Below are 18,689 nucleotides of genomic sequence, written 5' to 3'. Positions count from 1 at the left end.
AACTTCCTGACACAACATTGGATGATGTTAAATATTTGCTTTCAATTGACTTAATAAGATATTGCTCGTTGACGACAAATTGGGTGATTTTACCTTATTGAAGAGTGAACATTTATGCTTTATAATAACTATTAACGTCCAGGATGACATTGTTCAGAATATTACTCGGTACAAGTGGCGTCCTCGACGATCACCACGTGACGCCGGACGGGTCCTCGGCGCTCCTCTCGTCCTTAGAACAAGAATTCCCGTCACCTTCCTCGCTCCTCCTGTCTCCGTCTCCCCAAGGTACTGCTCGAGCGTCTGGAGTATAAGTCTCAAGCCGAGTCTTGCAAGATCTCAGGCGGTTCCTAGCTCCTTCCTACACGCTCTCTATAACCCCAACCTCTTCAGTTCTGCCTGTTAGAGCTGTTTACCTTGAGATTTATAAGCTTATAACCGTCTTATCGTCACCATCTCAGACGACCACAGCCAGACAGTAAGAACGACCTCAGACGACCATAGCCAGACAGGACGACCTCAGACGACCACAGCCAGACAGTAAGGACGACAACTATAAGACCGTCTCGGGGTACTAACTAACATCTACAACGACGGAATAACATAACACGACATTGCCTCTCACCACGACAAGTCCGTCACGTGCCACTATAGAGCCTCTGATGTTGATGTCTCTCGTCAGTCTTGTCTCTCAAGTCTTCCTACTTGGGAACCTGTACACTGAACATTGCTGCCTTCAACAGTGTCAGTGTGTCCTCAGGATGGGTATGGGGCCACTACCACCTGTAGGGTGGGTATTGGATCCACTACCGCTAACCTGTGTGCGGTAGTGGATCCCATACCAAGCCTTTGGATAGTAGTGGACTCCATATCCATCCTAGAGGTGGTACCTGACCCCTTACCCATCCTGTGGATGGTTGTGAACCTAATACCCATCCTGTGGGCGGTAGTGGACCCCGTACCCATCCTGTGGGACGGTAGTGGACCACATACCCATCCAACAGGTGATAGTGGATCTCATACCTATCCTTTTGGATGGCAGTGGACGACATACATCATGTGACTTGTTGTAGACCCTATATCCATCCTGTTTGCAGTAGTCTACCCGATAAATATTCAACGTCACATCGTTTTCTGTTGACGTTCCTACAATCCATTCTCTTTGTTCTTAAAAGCATACACTATTGTATATAATGTTTGGCTCACGAACCATTATTATATGTAATAATTTATAGAGTGCTTATTATAATTTACTGAGAAAGCGCCAAGATTTCTCCTAAGTGCTACCCTTTAACAGGATGCACTGTAGAATAGTGGTTTAAATCATGGGTTAAAACATTAGTTGACAGAATGGAGAGAATTTTGTTTAAACTATTTTAGTAAAGTAATAATTCATCCGTCAACAGCTATTCACTACAAACTTAATTATTAAACCTTAAAATCATCCAAAATACTAAAATAAGGAGCCATACATGGTAGCTAATGTATACCATAGGTGAATTATAAATGTTAATTAATAATTTTAATATATTTATTCAGGTAATGATACATATATTGAAAATGAGTTACAAACAATGTCGGATTTATAGATGAGAGCTAGTACATACAATGCCTGAAGCCACTAATACGCATAGCATTTCAGGCTAAAATATGGAAGCACAGAGTGCATGTGGTAGTACAGAGTGCATGTGCTGGTAGTATATTGGACCCATTACCCATTATGTGGGTGTTATGGGGCCCTATTCCCATCCCGTGCGGGGTAGTGGATAATCCATACCTCATCCTTTGGGCGGTAGGGTAGTGTACCCTATTATATTCGTTTTCTGTAATACATAATGTACGATCCATTTTCTTTAATTTGCATAGAGCATAGCTTATCGTATATATTATAATTTGGCGCCAATTGGAATATTTAGATAATAACTCATAGAATAATTATTATAATTTACTGATAATTACCAAAATTTCTCATAACTAAATTACGAGCTTTCAATAGGATGTAGCTGTTCCGTGATATTCGAACTGGATGTAAAATATTACCCAAATTTTTCCTACGGAAACGTGTGTAAGGAATCATTCAGAACCTTGAATACCACGTATGTCAGACCAATACTGGAATATGCAGGTCCAGCCTCGAGTCCACATGTTGTCAAACACAAAACGAAGTTCGAAAAGGTTTAGAGGTATGTCACCAGGCTAGTCCACGAGCCGAGAGGTATGAACTACGAGGAAATATTGCTGGAACTCAACCTCACTACACGAAGACGGAAGAGTTAGGGGAGACATTATCACTACCTATAAAATTCTCAGAGGAATTGATAGGATAGATAAAAATTAACTATTTAGCACGGGTGGAACACAAACAAGGGGACACAGGTGGAAACTGAGTACCCAAATGAGCCATAGGGACGTTAGAAAGAACTTTTTCAGTGTCAGAGTAGTTGACAAATGGAATGCATTAGGCAGTGATGTGATGGAGGCTGACTCCATACACAGTTTCAAGTGTAGATATGATAGATCCCAATAGGCTCAGGAACCTGTACACCAGTTGATTGACAGTTGAGAGGCGGGACCAACGAGCCAGAGCTCAATCCACATAATCACAACTAGGCGAGTACACCCGAAGTGGGAACGGAAAATTACAATTATCGTTCAAATCTGATCAAACTATTCTGGTGACTACGGCGATGGGACGGGTACTATTGGACGGGTACTATTGGACGGGTGCTATGGGACTTGGACTATGGGACGTGAGGAAGGGTTGGTGCCTGGTAATAGCTCATAAATGTGAATCTACCACAGGGAAACTGTGAACATTTGCAACATAGAAACTATAAGCATTATGTGGCATAAGTACTTTAATATCCTGAGGACAAGTTTGGGACTTCAGGTTACAGCCTGTCTTCACGCCAGGCTCGTTAAAGCGGCAACCGTCCCCAAAAAAGACATTCATTCATTTGAACGTTAAGTTCTCGTAAGTTCACAATATTGTATAATTAAGTTCTGTGTATAGTCAGGTGTTCAGGTTCTGTTGGCAATTATTTGTATCTAATACATAAGTGAAGCATTTACAAGGTTGCAATTCTAACAGAGGTTGCCAGCGAAGCACTTCCAGAAATATTCGAACGTCAGGTTTACACTATTCGAACGTCAGGTTTACACTATTCGAACGTCAGGTTTACACTATTCGAACGTCAGGTTTACACTATTCGAGCGTCAGGTTTACACTATTCGAGCGTCAGGTTTACACTATTCGAACGTCAGGTTTACACTATTCGAACGTCAGGTTTACACTATTCGAACGTCAGGTTTACACTATTCGAACGTCAGGTTTACACTATTCGAACGTCAGGTTTACACTATTCGAACGTCAGGTTTACACTATTCGAACGTCAGGTTTACAATATTCGAACGTCAGGTTTACAATATTCGAACGTCAGGTTTACAATATTCGAACGTCAGGTTTACACTATTCGAACGTCAGGTTTACACTATTCGAACGTCAGGTTTACAATATTCGAACGTCAGGTTTACACTATTCGAACGTCAGGTTTACACTATTCGAACGTCAGGTTTACACTATTCGAACGTCAGGTTTACATAACTATACACAGAATTTTACTATATAATAATATTAACATATGAAAACAAACCTATTTTTTATACACTATGTTAACTGATGAATGCATCTTAGGGGTGAAGATGGCCGCCGCTTTAACGAATCTGGCATGAGGACAGGTTGTATTTAGCATATCATAGCCCATGGGTTAAGGCGCTCATATAGGGTGACCTAGAACACTGGTTCGATCCCACTGTCGTGCTCCAAAGATTTCCTTGTATTACAGTTATTCACAAAAGTATATGACTGCAAGTCCCTGAGATGAATGAGAGCAGGAGGTGGCGAGCAGAACCCCTTAGTGAAGAGTATAAGGCAGGAGTATAGGGACGCTCCCCTCAGAAAAGGGGGGCATGGGGATCTAGGAAGCGTCTAAGGAGCGGAGGTGAAGTGGGTAGAGTCATAGTGGGGCGACGGGGACTGGCTTGCCACCTGGGCATGGACTCGTTCTCCTGGTACCCGCCTATGGTGAGTTGATTAACGTCGATCATCCCAAGTCGACGAGGTGTAGGGAGTCTGGCGCCAATTTCCCCGCGTGGCGGCGCTGCCATACGTGTAACATTGAAGCCTCCGCCTGCCACCATCCTTCTGGGCCGAGTTCTCTCCGGGGAGGATGATGTTGGGTTGTGATGAGTCTGTGGCATCGGTTGATGGTGGGTAGGGGGCTTTTTGGGCACGGGGTGATTGCTAGTTGGGGATTTTGGGTTGTGGTGGGCAGTTTTATTACGACGTTGGGCTCGGGCTCGACTTGGGGAACGACTCTTTGTTTTCCTCTTGTGGCGTTTCTTGCGCGGTCGTGTCAAGCGTCGGAAGTCGTAGTACCTGTAGGAGAGTTTGATGTCTCTGTGCTGGAATGGCTGTTGGAGGTCCTGCCACATGAGGGTCGTCGGGCGAACGTGGTGGCTGACTACATGTAATGGCGGACGGTGGCGGCTGCCACGAGACGTCCGCAACGTCGGTAATGAAGCGGTCAGCGACGGAAGATCGGGTAGACTCCGCGTGTCGTCGTCAGAGCGGGTCGGGTGGCTGTTGTCCTGCTCTGGAAACAGTGTCATGTATGTCGTCCTGGGATGACGTGTTTTACGGCTCGTTCGTCGTTTATCTCGTCCATTAAGAGTCCTGGAATTGTCGTCTCTGGCACGACTCACAGGCAGGCGGGCCGGCCTATCCGTACGGTCATGCGCATAGCGCCTTGCGTACCCGAGATCCTCCTCATCTGCTGACGCAGCCTTCTGCTTGATTCTGACCATCAGGCCACTTGTGTCACTGAGCTCTTCACTGTCGCTACTCACAGAGGAGGCATCGTCAGTGCTGCCACTGGCAGCAGTGTCCGTTCCTGCTGCCTCGCTGCCCACGGGGTCCTTAACACCAGTGGGTTTGGGCAGTGCCCGTGGGCCCCTTTCCCTGCTGCCTGGTGACCATTTGCTTCTGACTGATCCCTGCGGAGTCCGCACCTGCAAGGAAGACGTGATTACAACAGCCATTCCTGCATCGGGGCAAGTTTCACGAAGCAGTTACGCAAGCACTTACGAACCTGGGGCAAGAGTCACGAAGCAGTTACGTAAGCACTTACGAACCTGGGGCAAGAGTCACGAAGCAGTTACTCAAGCACTTACGAACCTGGGGCCAGTTTCACGAAGCAGTTACGCAAGCACTTACGAACCTGGGGCCAGTTTCACGAAGCAGTTACGCAAGCACTTACGAACCTGGGGCAAGAGTCACGAAGCAGTTACGTAAGCACTTACGAACCTGGGGCCAGTTTCACGAAGCAGTTACGCAAGCACTTACGAACCTGGGGCCAGTTTCACGAAGCAGTTACGCAGGCACTTACGAACCTGTACGTCTTTTCTCAATCTTTGGCGGCTTTGTTTACAATTATTAAACAATTAATGAGCTCCGAAGCACCAGAAGCCTGTTTATAACAATAACAACAGTTGATTGGCAAGTTTTCATGCTTGTAAACTGTTTAATAAATGTAACCAAAGCCGCCAAAGATTGAGGAAAGATGTACACGTTCGTAAGTGCTTGCGTAACTGCTTCGTGAATCTGGCCCCTGACGCCTCAGGTATTCTCCTCAAGATGCTTGTAGCTTTCACACTACTAATTCTTCTATCTACCCACGCGTAATAAATCAATCTTTGCTCTATTTCACACCTTTTTCTTTACTTTCACGCACACCTATTTACGAATCTATGCTCAGAAAAAATATTTTTGACAGAAAAATCTCTTTTGCGAACACCCATCAAATTTTTTTTGAGATATATAGAAGAGTTGTTACATTGTTGTAGAGCCACTAGTACGCGTAGCGTTTGGGGCAGGTCCCTGGAATACGATCCCCGCCGCGAAGAATCGTTGTTACAACCAAGTACACATTTTACTGTTGAGTTAAACAGAGGCTACAGTTAAGGATTTGCGCCCAGTAAATCCTCCCCGGCCAGGATACGAACCCATGACATAGCGCTCGCGGAACGCCAGGCGAGTGTCTTACCACTACACCACGGAGACTGTTCAAAATAATAATCCCATTCTCGATCCCATGGACCACAATCGAGTTGAGAATGGTCCAGGACGGACCGAAACGTCGTCGTCCCTTCACCTTCTAGTGTGTGGTCTGGTCAACATACTTCAGCCACGTTATTGTGACTCATCGCCTGCAATACCATTCTCATTTACACGCATTTAATAACATGTTTAGTAATATTATATGTCTAGCGTAGTGAAGCCGAAGATCACTGTTCATAGAGCATTCCTCTTGAGGTGTAAACATCCCACGCCCAGCGCTGCAAGCCGTTCTCGCACTTTCTTTAAGTCAATATTGACTTATTAAATAAGTGCATATGTGACATACTAATTTATTGTGAATATTTTAGTTTTCCTTGAAAAGCTTCATAGAAAACACCGACCTTACCTAACCTTGTTAGTATGTTATGACAAGCATCTTATTGCTTCGTAATTGCAATTATTACTTAACTTATTATAGGTATAGGTTACGTAATAATTGTAATTACGAAGCAATAAGATGCTTATCTTAACATACTAAGAAGGTTAGGTAAGGTCGGTGTTTTCTATGAAGCTTTTTAAGGTAAACTAAAATATTCACAATAAATTAGTATGTCACATATGCACGTATTTAATAAGTCAATATTGACTATAAGAAAGTGCGAGAACGGGAACAAGACAGCGCTGCTGTCTTGACGTCACATAAAAATACATATTTCCTTTATCTTTCACTTTCTTGTAGCTGTTATTCCGTCTACTTAATATTCATGACGCAAACCTTGCTGCCAGTGTTGGGTGTTGGGCGCGGGAAAATACAAACCCATTCTCAGTTGCTTCTTATCTTCCCTGGAGCTTCAAGACATCAGCCAACGATGGTATTTCATTCTTGTGCGGCCTGTCTCAGCTTATTCCAACTTCCTTGGGAAATTTCCTTTGGCAACTCCGTCTGGTGATGTACATGGGTCTGTGTGGGGCAGCAGCTCGGGTGTTAGACTAACACTGGTTGTGTATATATAAATAAATGGAATTTAGATATAAATATTATACAAATCCGGGCTTCGGATGCAGGCGAGGAGTCACAATAACGTGGCTGAAGTATGTTGATCAGACGACACACTAGAAGGTGAAGGGACGACGACGTTTCGGTCCGTCCTGGACCATTCTCAAGTCGATTGTGAATCGACAAGAATCTTCACAATCGACTTGAGAATGGCTTATCAACAGGTGCATTGTAGCATAATGAGAATTTAAAAGGTACAAGGCAGTAAAAAATGTGTTCAATATAATTAACATGATAACAAGTCTGGATTCACGAAGCAGTTACACAAGTACTTACGAACGTGTACATATCTTTCCTCAATCTTTGACGGCTTTGGTTACATTTATTAAACAGTTTACAAGCATGAAAACTTGTCAATCAACTGTTGTTATTGTTATAAACAGCCTCCTGGTGCTTCGGAGCTCATTAACTGTTTAATAATTGTAAACAAAGCCGCCAAAGATTGAGAAAAGATGTATAGGTTCGTAAGTGCTTGCGTAACTGCTTCGTGAATCTGGTCCCGGGCTCGTAAGTGCTTGCGTAACTGCTTCGTGAATCTGGCCCCAGGTTCGTAAGTGCTTGCGTAACTGCTTCGTGAATCTGGCCCCAGGTATCGTAAGTGCTTGCGTAACTGCTTCGTGAATCTGGCCCCAGGTTCGTAAGTGCTTGCGCAACTGCTTTGTGAATCTGGCCCCAGACTGCTCGCAGGAAGAAGCGTCAGACAGAATGGTGATATGCACTGTATAGACAGAAAACTGGTATGAATACACACATGAAAGACAGGTGTGGTGTCTGAAGTTTACACACCTGCTGGACGCCCAGATGAAGGCGGGAGTGTCTGGTGTGTAGAGGGGGGCTGGCGGGACCCTTACCCCTGGGAAGATCGTGGAGGGGCTGGGCTGAGGGCTGAGTGTAGGGAATCAGCCCCAAAAACTGGTAGTAGTCCAACACCGCCATGACGATATTGCGACCTGTTCGCAGATCTGATCAAAGGTTAAGGAAGACACATACAACTGCTTTTGCTAATTCTGACACGCGGTGGAAGAGCGTGTCAGACATGTGTTGATTCTGTATATATATATATACATACATAGAAATATTGTATGATGCTGTTATATGCACAAATATATCAGTTATACAGATATGCAGGCGAGGAGTCACAATAACGTGGCTGAAGTAGGTTGACCAGACCACACACTATAAGGTGAAGGGGCGACGACGTTTCGGTCCGTCCTGGACCATTCTCAAGTCAATTGTCCCGCATTCGACTTGAGAATGGTCCAGGACGGACCGAAACGTCGTCGTCCCTTCACCTTCTAGTGTGTGGTCTAGTCAACTGTTATACAGCTATATAACATATCACAATACACCCAGAGGGAAATAATACAACCTATGATCATCAGAGAGAAACAGACATGTTGCTTGGAAACGGGAATGAATCGAGAATTAATATTAGATAACTTTAACCATGCTAAGTAAACTAGGATCACCATGGGTAGTATAGAGACATGGATATCAAAGCTACTAGAGACAGCAAAGAGGAATTTCCCGAACCAACATGTGAATGTGGCCATAAGAATCGAAGTTATAAGCCGTCCTGATTAACAGAGATTTCCAGAGTTAAACATTTGGAAAGCAAAATTTGCAGCCTTCTTTTAAGTAAGAAATCACAGAGGTTTTGAACTTTGAGGAAGACATCGAAAATACACATCCAAAACTTCTCATACGTATCACACAGATATCACACTAACGTGATGCATCAAATGAACAAAGTCCACAAGGGCCGACAGTGGATAAGGCAGTGTCTGTGATGCTCCCAGACGCAGGTTCGAATCCTCGTCACGGCCCTTGTGGATTTGTTCATCTCATACCTGAGACCAGTCCAAGAGAATGCCGCCACGTCGAAGAGCCAATAGCTAAAAAATATACAAGAAATCCTGAGAAGGTTATCTTGAGATGATGATTTGATGAGGTACAGAGATTTGCGCGAGGCTTGTCCCAGAACTATAATGATGGATATGAAAAATGGATAACGTGGGATGGGATACGAAGAATGGATGAGACAATGAATTAAAAAAATAGTTTTCGAAATGGCTGTTCAAATACGTTTATCGATATGATAAAATACATCTCAAAGGGATAGAGTAGCTTAGGTTATTTCTACCCTTTGGGTGAGAGAGGAGCCGGTCGGCCGAGCGGACAGCACGCTGGACTTGTGATCCTGTGGTCCTGGGTTCGATCCCAGGCGGCGGCGAGAAACAATGGGCAGAGTTTCTTTCATCCTATGCCCCTGTTACCTAGCAGTAAAATAGGTACCTGGGTGTTAGTCAGCTGTCACGGGCTGCTTCCTGGGGGTGGAGGCCTGGTCGAGGACCGGGCCGCGGGAACACTAAAAAGCCCCGAAATCATCTCAAGATAATCTCAAGATAACCTCAAGAGAGAGGAGGGAATGTTTACAAACTATAAGAATGAAACTAGAGGGTATGGCTACACAGATGAACGAGAAATATAAAGATAAACGAGATAAACGTTTAAACGAAGATAAACGAAGATAAACGAGAAAATAAATCTCAAGTATTAGAATAATGAATTACCTAGGTGGTGGTTTGCAGGAAAAAAAAGAAATTAGCTACACAATGTTAAAACTAAATACGATTAGAAGATGGAAGAGAGACGACAATGTTTACAGTCTCTTCCCAAAGAGAAAAACCAGTTAGCAAAATGTTAAATAGAGCTGTAATCAATCGGAATAAGGATCGATTTACGCATGTATGATGAGCTCAATTTGAACCCTTGATAAAATTAAATCAATATACTTAATATACGAGAACTGGCTCTTGTTACCATAGGATATGTTGGTTACTAATGTTACTGAATATCTACGTCTGAGGTAAAATATTCGTCAATGTTCGAGACATTACTTAGACAAGTTAATGTAGAAAGTGTTGGACCCTAATTGTCTGCAGTGGTCAATACACTGCAGACAATTAGGGCTTAATTGTCTTAGTAATTTAGGGCCTAATTGCAGACAATTAGGCCCCGCTAGTGTCAATTAGGGCCTAAATTACACCGCAAACACAATGGCTCTTGCGAACCGCCCTAAGCAACAGTCTGTTGAACCAAGTTATCAAACGTCAAACCATAGATTGGGCGTGGGAAGTAGAAGAACCCCCTATAACCAACACTCCTGGGGCCAGATTCACGAAGCAGTTACCCAAGCACTTACGAACCTGTCCATCTTTTCTCAATCTGTGGCGGCTTTGTTTACAATTATTAAACAGTTAATGAGCTCCGAAGCACCAGGAGGCTGTTTATAACAATACCAACAGTTGATTGGCAAGTTTTCATGCTTGTAAACTGTTTAATAAATGTAACCAAAGTCGTCAAAGATTGAGGAAAAATGTACACGTTCGTAAGTACTTACGTAACTGCTTTGTGAATCTGGCCCCAGGTTCGCAAGTACTTGCGTAACAGCTTTGTGAATCTGGCCTCAGGTTCGTAAGTACTTGCGTAACAGCTTTGTGAATCTGGCCCCAGGTTCGTAAGTACTTGCGTAACAGCTTTGTGAATCTGGCCACAGGTTCGTAAGTACTTACGTAACAGCTTTGTGAATCTGGCCCCAGGTTCGTAAGTACTTGCGTAACAGCTTTGTGAATCTGGCCACAGGTTCGTAAGTACTTGCGTAACTGCTTTGTGAATCTGGCCACAGGTTCGTAAGTACTTGCGTAACTGCTTTGTGAATCTGGCCCCAGGTTCGTAAGTACTTGCGTAACTGCTTTGTGAATCTGGCCCCAGGTTCGTAAGTACTTGCGTAACTGCTTTGTGAATCTGGCCACAGGTTCGTAAGTACTTGCGTAACTGCTTTGTGAATCTGGCCACAGGTTCGTAAGTACTTGCGTAACTGCTTTGTGAATCTGGCCACAGGTTCGTAAGTACTTGCGTAACTGCTTTGTGAATCTGGCCACAGGTTCGTAAGTACTTGCGTAACTGCTTTGTGAATCTGGCCCCAGGTTCGTAAGTACTTGCGTAATTGCTTTATGAATCTGGCCACAGGTTCGTAAGTACTTGCGTAACTGCTTTGTGAATCTGGCCACAGGTTCGTAAGTACTTGCGTAACTGCTTTGTGAATCTGGCCACAGGTTCGTAAGTACTTGCGTAACTGCTTTGTGAATCTGGCCCCAGGTTCGTAAGTACTTGCGTAACTGCTTTGTGAATCTGGCCACAGGTTCGTAAGTACTTGCGTAACTGCTTTGTGAATCTGGCCCTGTAGGCAAGATAACCGTCAGATAATCTATGTATGGGGAAGGATACAGAGCTCCTCGGTGTATGGGATAATGTGTCCTCGCTGGTTCCTGTAGCCGTAGATAGAGGTGTGGATGGAGTACACATTGGCCGAGTCCTTCAAGTTGTTACACAACCACCTATTGAGACATTTAGAAGATTAATTTTTTTGTGTTTTGAAATATCTACAAGAGTTGTTACATTCTCGTACAGCCACTAGGACGCGTAGCGTTTCGGGCAGGTCCCTGGAATAATGACAGATCTAGGAAACATATCTAATAACAGATCTAATAACAGATCTAGGAAACAGATCTAGGAAACATATCTAGGAAACATATCTAATAACAGATCTAGGAAACAGATCTAGGAACTTATCTAGGAAACATATCTAGGAAACAGATCTAATAACATATCTAGGAAAAACGAGGACTCTGTATATATGGGTTAGTATGAAAATCTCTATAAGAACAATGTTACATTGTGGGTCTTATCAGAAACATTGTGGGTTTTATCAGAAACATTGTGGGTCCTAAATCCCACCTATTGAGACATGAGGGTCACATTTAGAGGTCACAGTCGTTGCGATTAATAACAGATCTAGAAGAACTAGGACCCAGTTCACATGGGTTAGTATGAAAATCTTAACAGAGTGTCAAAAAACCCTGTACAGCCAGAGATACGAACAAAGCCACTTCTCGTACACACAGAAAATGAATACACCGAGAGACCCACAATTAATAAAAGGGGGAACTTGTGGCTGCAAAAGATAGAATTCCAAATTCATTCAACATGTGGAGATTATCAAGCCATGGCGCACCAGGCTAAGCCAGGGAGCACCAGGCTATGCCAGAGCGCACTAGACTAAGCCAGGGCGCATCAGGCTAAGCCAGGGCGCACCAGACAAAGCTACAGCGCACTAGAATACACTAAACTACACCACACTAAATCAAAGCAAGATTCAGACCACATAACATACCCCCAGTATGCTACACTACACAACTTTGCACACACCACAATACAATACACATCCTCACACTACACCCTGTACACAACATACACATCCCAGTACCACACTACACCCCAGTACACATCACTACACCCCAGTACACTACACTACACATCACCTGCGTGCGGAGTGAGCCTTGGCGGGGTCCTTGTTGTAGATAGTGTTGCCGTGACTGTAATCTTCACAGGAGTGACTTAACATCTTAGGAAATACAATGTGTCTCTCGTGCCTGAAGGAAGGAGGAATCCCAGTTACTCATCACCAGGTTCTACTCATCAGGGTGGTCGTTGGTGTATACCAGTATACAGTGTCTACTCTACAACTCTACCCTCTACTCCTTACCTGTAGACATCATCGTATGAGTTTCCGTAGACGAAGGTGCCCAGGAGAGAGGAGTGAGCGTGGAGGTCCAGGACCAAGTCCAGCTCACACCACTGTAAGGGAGAGACGCATGTTACAAACATCCCATCATCCCAAAACATCTCGAAGTCCTGTGGTCAAATAGAACACGCAATAACATTACGTACTCACGCAGTAACATTACGTACACACGCAGTAACATTACGTACACACGCAGTAACATTACGTACACACGTAGTAACATTACGTACACACGCAGTAACATTACGTACACACGTAGTAACATTACGTACACACGCAGTAACATTACGTAGACACGCAGTAACATTACGTACTCACGCAGTAACATTACGTACACACGCAATAACATTACGTACACACGCAATAACATTACGTACTCACGCAGTAACATTACGTACACACGCAGTAACATTACGTACTCACGCAATAACATTACGTACACACGCAGTAACATTACGTACACACGGAGTAACACCACGTACACGCGACCTTTCCCACACAGCGGGAGAGAATCGGTAATAGCAACAATTCGTCTTGGATACAAATACCCATGGAGATTTGAGATGGAAACAACAGCTGAGCAGCGGAGCTGTAGAATCTGTGATGAGAGTGACGGACACCGCCCTGACCACTACCTGAGAGAATATGAATATCTAAGACATTAAAAAAATATGTAGCCTAATACACCCCCACATTGAGCTAGGAAAATACCATTTGTTTTGTTCTTAAAAAGATTTTTCCTATTTTGCACCCGCAAGATAATCTAAACTTTAGGGGTTGACAAATGCTAATTTTTGTTTGATTAACTGTCTAAAGTGAACAGGTTAACAAGTCCCAGCTGTGTCTCGATACAAGTGACAGGATGAACAACCCAGCGGGTTTTCTTCCTATTGGGGAGTGTTGTACATGCTGCTATGGCGGTGTGTTCAGTCACAGGATGAGTGGTGCTGCCCAATACTGTCACTATGGCGGTGTGTCCACTCACAGGATGAGTGACGCTGCCCAATACTGTCTTTATGGTGGTGTGTCCACTCACAGGATGAGTGTCGCTGCCCAATACTGTCACTATGGCGGTGTGTCCACTCACAGGATGAGTGACGCTGCCCAATACTGTCACTATGGCGGTGTGTCCACTCACAAGATGAGTGGCGCTGCCCAATACTGTCACAATGGCGGTGTGTCCACTCACAGGATGAGTGACGCTGTCCAATAAACTCGGCCCTCGGGGCAAAATAAAAAAAAATATTTTAAAAGAACCTCATAGTGCTACCGAGCTCATAAACCGTTTAATAATTGTAAACAAAGCCGCTGTGTTATAGGAAAGACGTACAGGTTTCGACAATGAACCGTGAGTTGGCCTTGGGTGTCGAGCCTCCCTACTCTGAATCCAGTCCTGCACCTCTTTCTGTGGGACACATTCTCCTCTTGACCCAAAATACCTCGTAAATGCATTCTGGGAAGCTTCAAACTATCTAATCAACTGAACCACCTAAAATTCCTCCTCATGCCATACCTTGAAGTTATCTTGATATGATTTCGGGGCTTAGCATCCCCACGGCCCGGTCCTCAACCAGGCTATTGTAACATTCCTGGTCAGTTCGAGATTTTTTAAGGATTTGTCCAGAGGAACTACCAGTGAGGGTGGAACCACAGTGGTAGAACCACAGTGGTAGAACCATCGAAGAGGGGAACCACAGCACACCACCCTCCCCTTTCCAGCGTCTCCCCTCCCCTAGGGCTCACCACCCTCCCCTTCCTCTCCCCTCACAGTTGTAAAAACAAAGGGGAATGAAGCAGATGGGAACTGATGTGAAAATACCAAAGCTCTCAACATTCTGAAAATCCGCTGGTAGAAACCGTCATACCTAGTTACCAGGGATCAAATAGGGGAAAAGGGGGGATAGACGAGGGGAGAAAAGAGGGGAAATGTAAGGAAAGTGAGAGAAGAGAGAGAGCAGGCTTTCTAAGCCATGTTTGGAGGCATAGGTTGTGTCTATACGGCAGGAAGGTCAAGCTCCGTCAAAGCTTGACCTTACAGCCCATGCCACTGTCAACACGCGGCTCTCACCGGCTAGAACAACAATAGTGGATGAAATTGCTCCGCCCAATTACACAGTCTCTAGAGATTTCAATTAGGTTACGAGAGCCCAAACGCAATTCTTCGCAGACCAAGAGAAAACGCATGTCCACAGAAAACGGATATCCAAAGAAAACGAGCAACACCCGCCCAGGGAGAGCGGGCGAACGAGCCAGAATATATGATAAGTTTTCGTCCCGATTTGCATAGGTATTGGGCCTTTTGTCTAAACTAATGGCGGAGCGAAGACCGTGCCGACACAACGCAACACTGCCAAATATTAGCGGCACCACACTGTTCCCCCCTTCCCCTCCTCACCCCCCTTTTCTCACCCCCTCGGACGAGGGGCAGAGGAAGGAAGCGGTCAAAGGGAAAAGGGATTTGGGCGGGAAGAGAGAGAGAGAGAGGGGGAGAGAGAGAGAATGAGAGAGAGAGAGAGAATGAGAGAGAGAGAGAGAGAGAGAGAGAGAGAGAGAGAGAGAGAGAGAGAGAGAGAGAGAGAATGAGAGAGAGAGAATGAGAGAGAGAGAATGAGAGAGAGAGAGAGAATGAGAGAGAGAGAGAGAGAGAGAGAATGAGAGAGAGAGAAAGAATGATAGAGAGAGAGAGAGAGAGAGAGAGAGAGAGAGAGAGAGAGAGAGAGAGAGAGAGAGAGAGAGAGAATGAGAGAGAGAGAATGAGAGAGAGAGAATGAGAGAGAGAGAATGAGAGAGAGAGAAAGAGAGAATGAGAGAGAGAGAATGAGAGAGAGAGAATGAGAGAGAGAGAATGAGAGAGAGAGAAAGAATGATAGAGAGAAAGAATGATAGAGAGAGAATGAGAATGAAAAGAGGAATTAGACATTGGGTGCCAATGGATAGGAACAGCAGGTGGATAGTCAACTAGAAGGTGAAGGGACGACGACGTTTCGGTCCGTCCTGGACCATTGTCACAATCGACTTGAGAATGGTCCATGACGGACCGAAACGTCGTCGTCCCTTCACCTTCTAGTGTGTGGTCTGGTCAACATACTTCAGCCCCGTTATTGTGACTCCTCGCCTGCAGGTGGATAGTGAAGATCATGGGGGTACTGGGGCTAGAGGGCAGTCGACTAAGGCAGCGTCTGGGATCATCCCTAACGTAGGTTCGAGCCCTCATCACGGCTCTTGGGCACCAAATCCTTTGTGGGCCTTGCTACAGGCAACTGGCTGCCGGCTGCTACAAGCAACAGCCTGACCAATCAAGTTTTTACTCGAAAAAGGCCGACGCTTAGCGCGTAGCACGACTCTAAATCGACATAAATTTCAGGTAAATGCAGGTAAACGGTGTAGATAGACCAGGAGGAACTTGGTGTAAATGTAAATGTGTAAATGATCCCCCCCCACTAGTGTCAGTGACCCCCCACTACGTCAAGAAACTGTCGTATTAGAGTGCCCTATCCTAACCTACCATAGGACTCACAAACAGAAAACGGGTCAGTATGAACGAGAACAGGTTGTTAGTTTAGGGGGAAGTGATGGGGTTATCACCCCCCATCACCCTTGAATCCCCTCCACCATCACCCAACTTCCCCCTCCCCCATCACCTGACTCCCCCCCTCTCCCCCAATCACTTGTTTTAAGTGAACAAATCTACAAGGGCCGTGACGAGGATTCGAACCTGCGTCCAAGAGCACTTGTTTTAAGAACCAGTCCTTAAAACAAGAACAATTTCTAGTGAACCACCACCACTGCACAGATGGTGGTGGGGCCTGTGGCTGAGTGGACAGCGCTCTGTACTCCTAATGCTAGGGGGTCTGGGTTCGATGCCCGGTGGAAACAAAATGTGCAGAGTTTCTTCCCCTACAGGAAGACTTCTATAGGAGCTTCTTCCTCCTCTTCTTCTTCTACAGGAGCTACAGTAGAGAAGATGGCTGTAACCTGGACGACAATATCACGTCTCTGTGACCTGGAAATAAGCCTCCAGACGAGGCCCACCCCCAAACTCCTCCTTTCCCCTCCCTCTAAAATATATATACACCTTTCCCACCACATCATCCTCCCTCCCACACACACTCTGACATCCGTAACCCCTTTTCCATCCCAGATATACCCTCCCTACCCTACCCTTCCTCCCTTTTCTAGCAGTACATCACCTTAACCCCTTCCTCTCTCTCTCTCTCTCTCTCTCTCTCTCTCTCTCTCTCTCTCTCTCTCTCTCTCTCTCTCTCTCTCTGAAAAGTACCATCCCTTTCCAGCAGAATTCCTCACAGGGATAGGGAAGGGACTAGAGATGAGGGGCCCGGGAGATGAGGAATAGAATAGAATAGAAGGAATAGATGAGGGATGAGAATAGGCGTACAGCCTCGCGGCTGGCGACGAAGGCTGACTCAATTTCACAGGAGTGGAATTGCATTCCTGAGGTCTCATAAGTGAGGAGGGGAGCCCCGCCCCCTCATTGTCACTGGGGTTGGGAAGGGGGGGGGAGGGGGTAATGAACTTTTCTCCTACCCTCCTCCACCTTTGCATCAATCACCACAACTTATACATCGCGTCACAACTCCTACATCACAAGCTCAACCAACATACAACTTAATACATTCGTGGAGGAGGAGGAAGAGATGGAATAGGAGAAGGAAGAGGTGGAAAGGGAGGAGGAAGAGTAGGAAGAATGAAAGAACGACGACAGAATGAAAGCAGATCTATGCAGAGATCTACTGAGCCTACATAGTTATGTAGCATACATTGTTACATGGAATATGTACACACACACACACACACAGACACACACACACACACACACAGACACACACACACACACACACACACACACACACACACACACACATACACAAAGTACTGGTAGCTGTACATACAGGGATGCTAGATAGATTACAAATAAAAGCATCGCGTGCAAGAAAGAGCGCGGAGAACCAACCACAAATTATTGCAATGTCAGAAACGATATTAACGAGCATTAATCCTGAAAAAAAAATCAAAATTCTCCATCAGTTAATATGGAAGGAGAGCATCTATTTCTCCACCTCGTCTATCCCCCATCAGTATTTTTCATATATTGATCATATCCTCTATTCCTTCTCTAGGGTTGTGAGATTTAGGATACAGCATTCAATGCTTAACACATACCCCCAGTCCAAGTATTAGGAATTAAAGGAAGGAAAAGAGAGGAAGGAGGAGGAAGATATCCAGGTGTCGGAGGTATAGGAGGAAATGGAAGGAGGAAGAGAAGGAGAAGAAGAAGGAAGAGTGTGGTGACCCCTGATCATCTGGAAGTCGCCAGTCAGGGACAGGCGTCTTGGGCACCCAACATGGCAATGGCAAGGGTCATATTGACTCTTGTGAATGGGCGACGTAAGGGCGATAATACGCGCCAAGGGGCGGAGAACATTGTCTCTCTCTTGTCCTTGGAAGATTCACTTTTCATCAGTGAATCCCAGATGGCAAACTTTCTCACAAGAGGGAGATAATTGTTCGTTTTTGTTCCTTGACGCCACCCCGCGCCACCCCGCGCCACCCCACGCCACCCCGCGCCACCCCACGCCCATTATTTCAAGAGCGAGAGAGAGAGAGAGAGAGAGAGATGTAGGAGCCTACATTCAGCAACCAGAGAGAGATGAAGGACCTTCAGGAGCCACACACGAAGGAGTCTACCACCTTCAGGAACCCAAAACAAGAGGAGGACCTTACCTGCGCTTGGTCCAGCTCCTGAAGGAGGGTCTTGGCAGCATAAACGGTTGGGTGCCCCCACTCACTAGCCTCGCCCCATGACCGGTTCAAGTCGAATCCCATCAGAGTCGACCTGTTGTGAGGGG

The 18,689-nt window shown here is 45.3% G+C and overlaps 1 protein-coding gene across 1 annotated transcript; it reads right to left on the bottom strand.

Moving 5' to 3' along the window:
* Positions 1–1,531: 1,531 nt before the first annotated feature.
* Positions 1,532–12,670, bottom strand: LOC138357272 (serine/arginine repetitive matrix protein 1-like). Its single transcript, XM_069313924.1, has 4 exons — positions 12,560–12,670; positions 11,466–11,575; positions 7,962–8,137; positions 1,532–5,070 (listed from the first exon to the last, which is right to left on the bottom strand). Exons 1-4 carry the CDS (start codon positions 12,640–12,642, stop codon positions 3,955–3,957), a joined length of 1,485 nt encoding a protein of 494 aa, XP_069170025.1. The 5' UTR covers positions 12,643–12,670; the 3' UTR covers positions 1,532–3,954.
* Between the last annotated feature and the right edge of the window lie 6,019 nt (positions 12,671–18,689).

Source organism: Procambarus clarkii, chromosome 77 (assembly GCF_040958095.1).
Source record: "Procambarus clarkii isolate CNS0578487 chromosome 77, FALCON_Pclarkii_2.0, whole genome shotgun sequence".
NCBI lineage: Eukaryota > Metazoa > Arthropoda > Malacostraca > Decapoda > Cambaridae > Procambarus > Procambarus clarkii.
The sequence above is the reverse complement of the archived record's forward strand: the minus strand, read 5'-3'. Positions and strand labels throughout refer to the sequence as shown.

What these genes read in the sequence shown, in the direction of transcription:
- LOC138357272 (XM_069313924.1), bottom strand. Translation starts at nt 12,642, where the DNA reads ATGTTAAGTCACTCCTGTGAAGATTACAGTCACGGCAACACTATCTAC. An exon ending in CCCATACACCGAGGAGCTCT is followed by an intron (nt 8,138 to 11,465) that starts GTATCCTTCCCC and finishes ACCTTTGATCAG; the next exon opens with ATCTGCGAACAGGTCGCAAT. An exon ending in TTCATCTGGGCGTCCAGCAG is followed by an intron (nt 5,071 to 7,961) that starts GTGTGTAAACTT and finishes TCTTCCTTGCAG; the next exon opens with GTGCGGACTCCGCAGGGATC.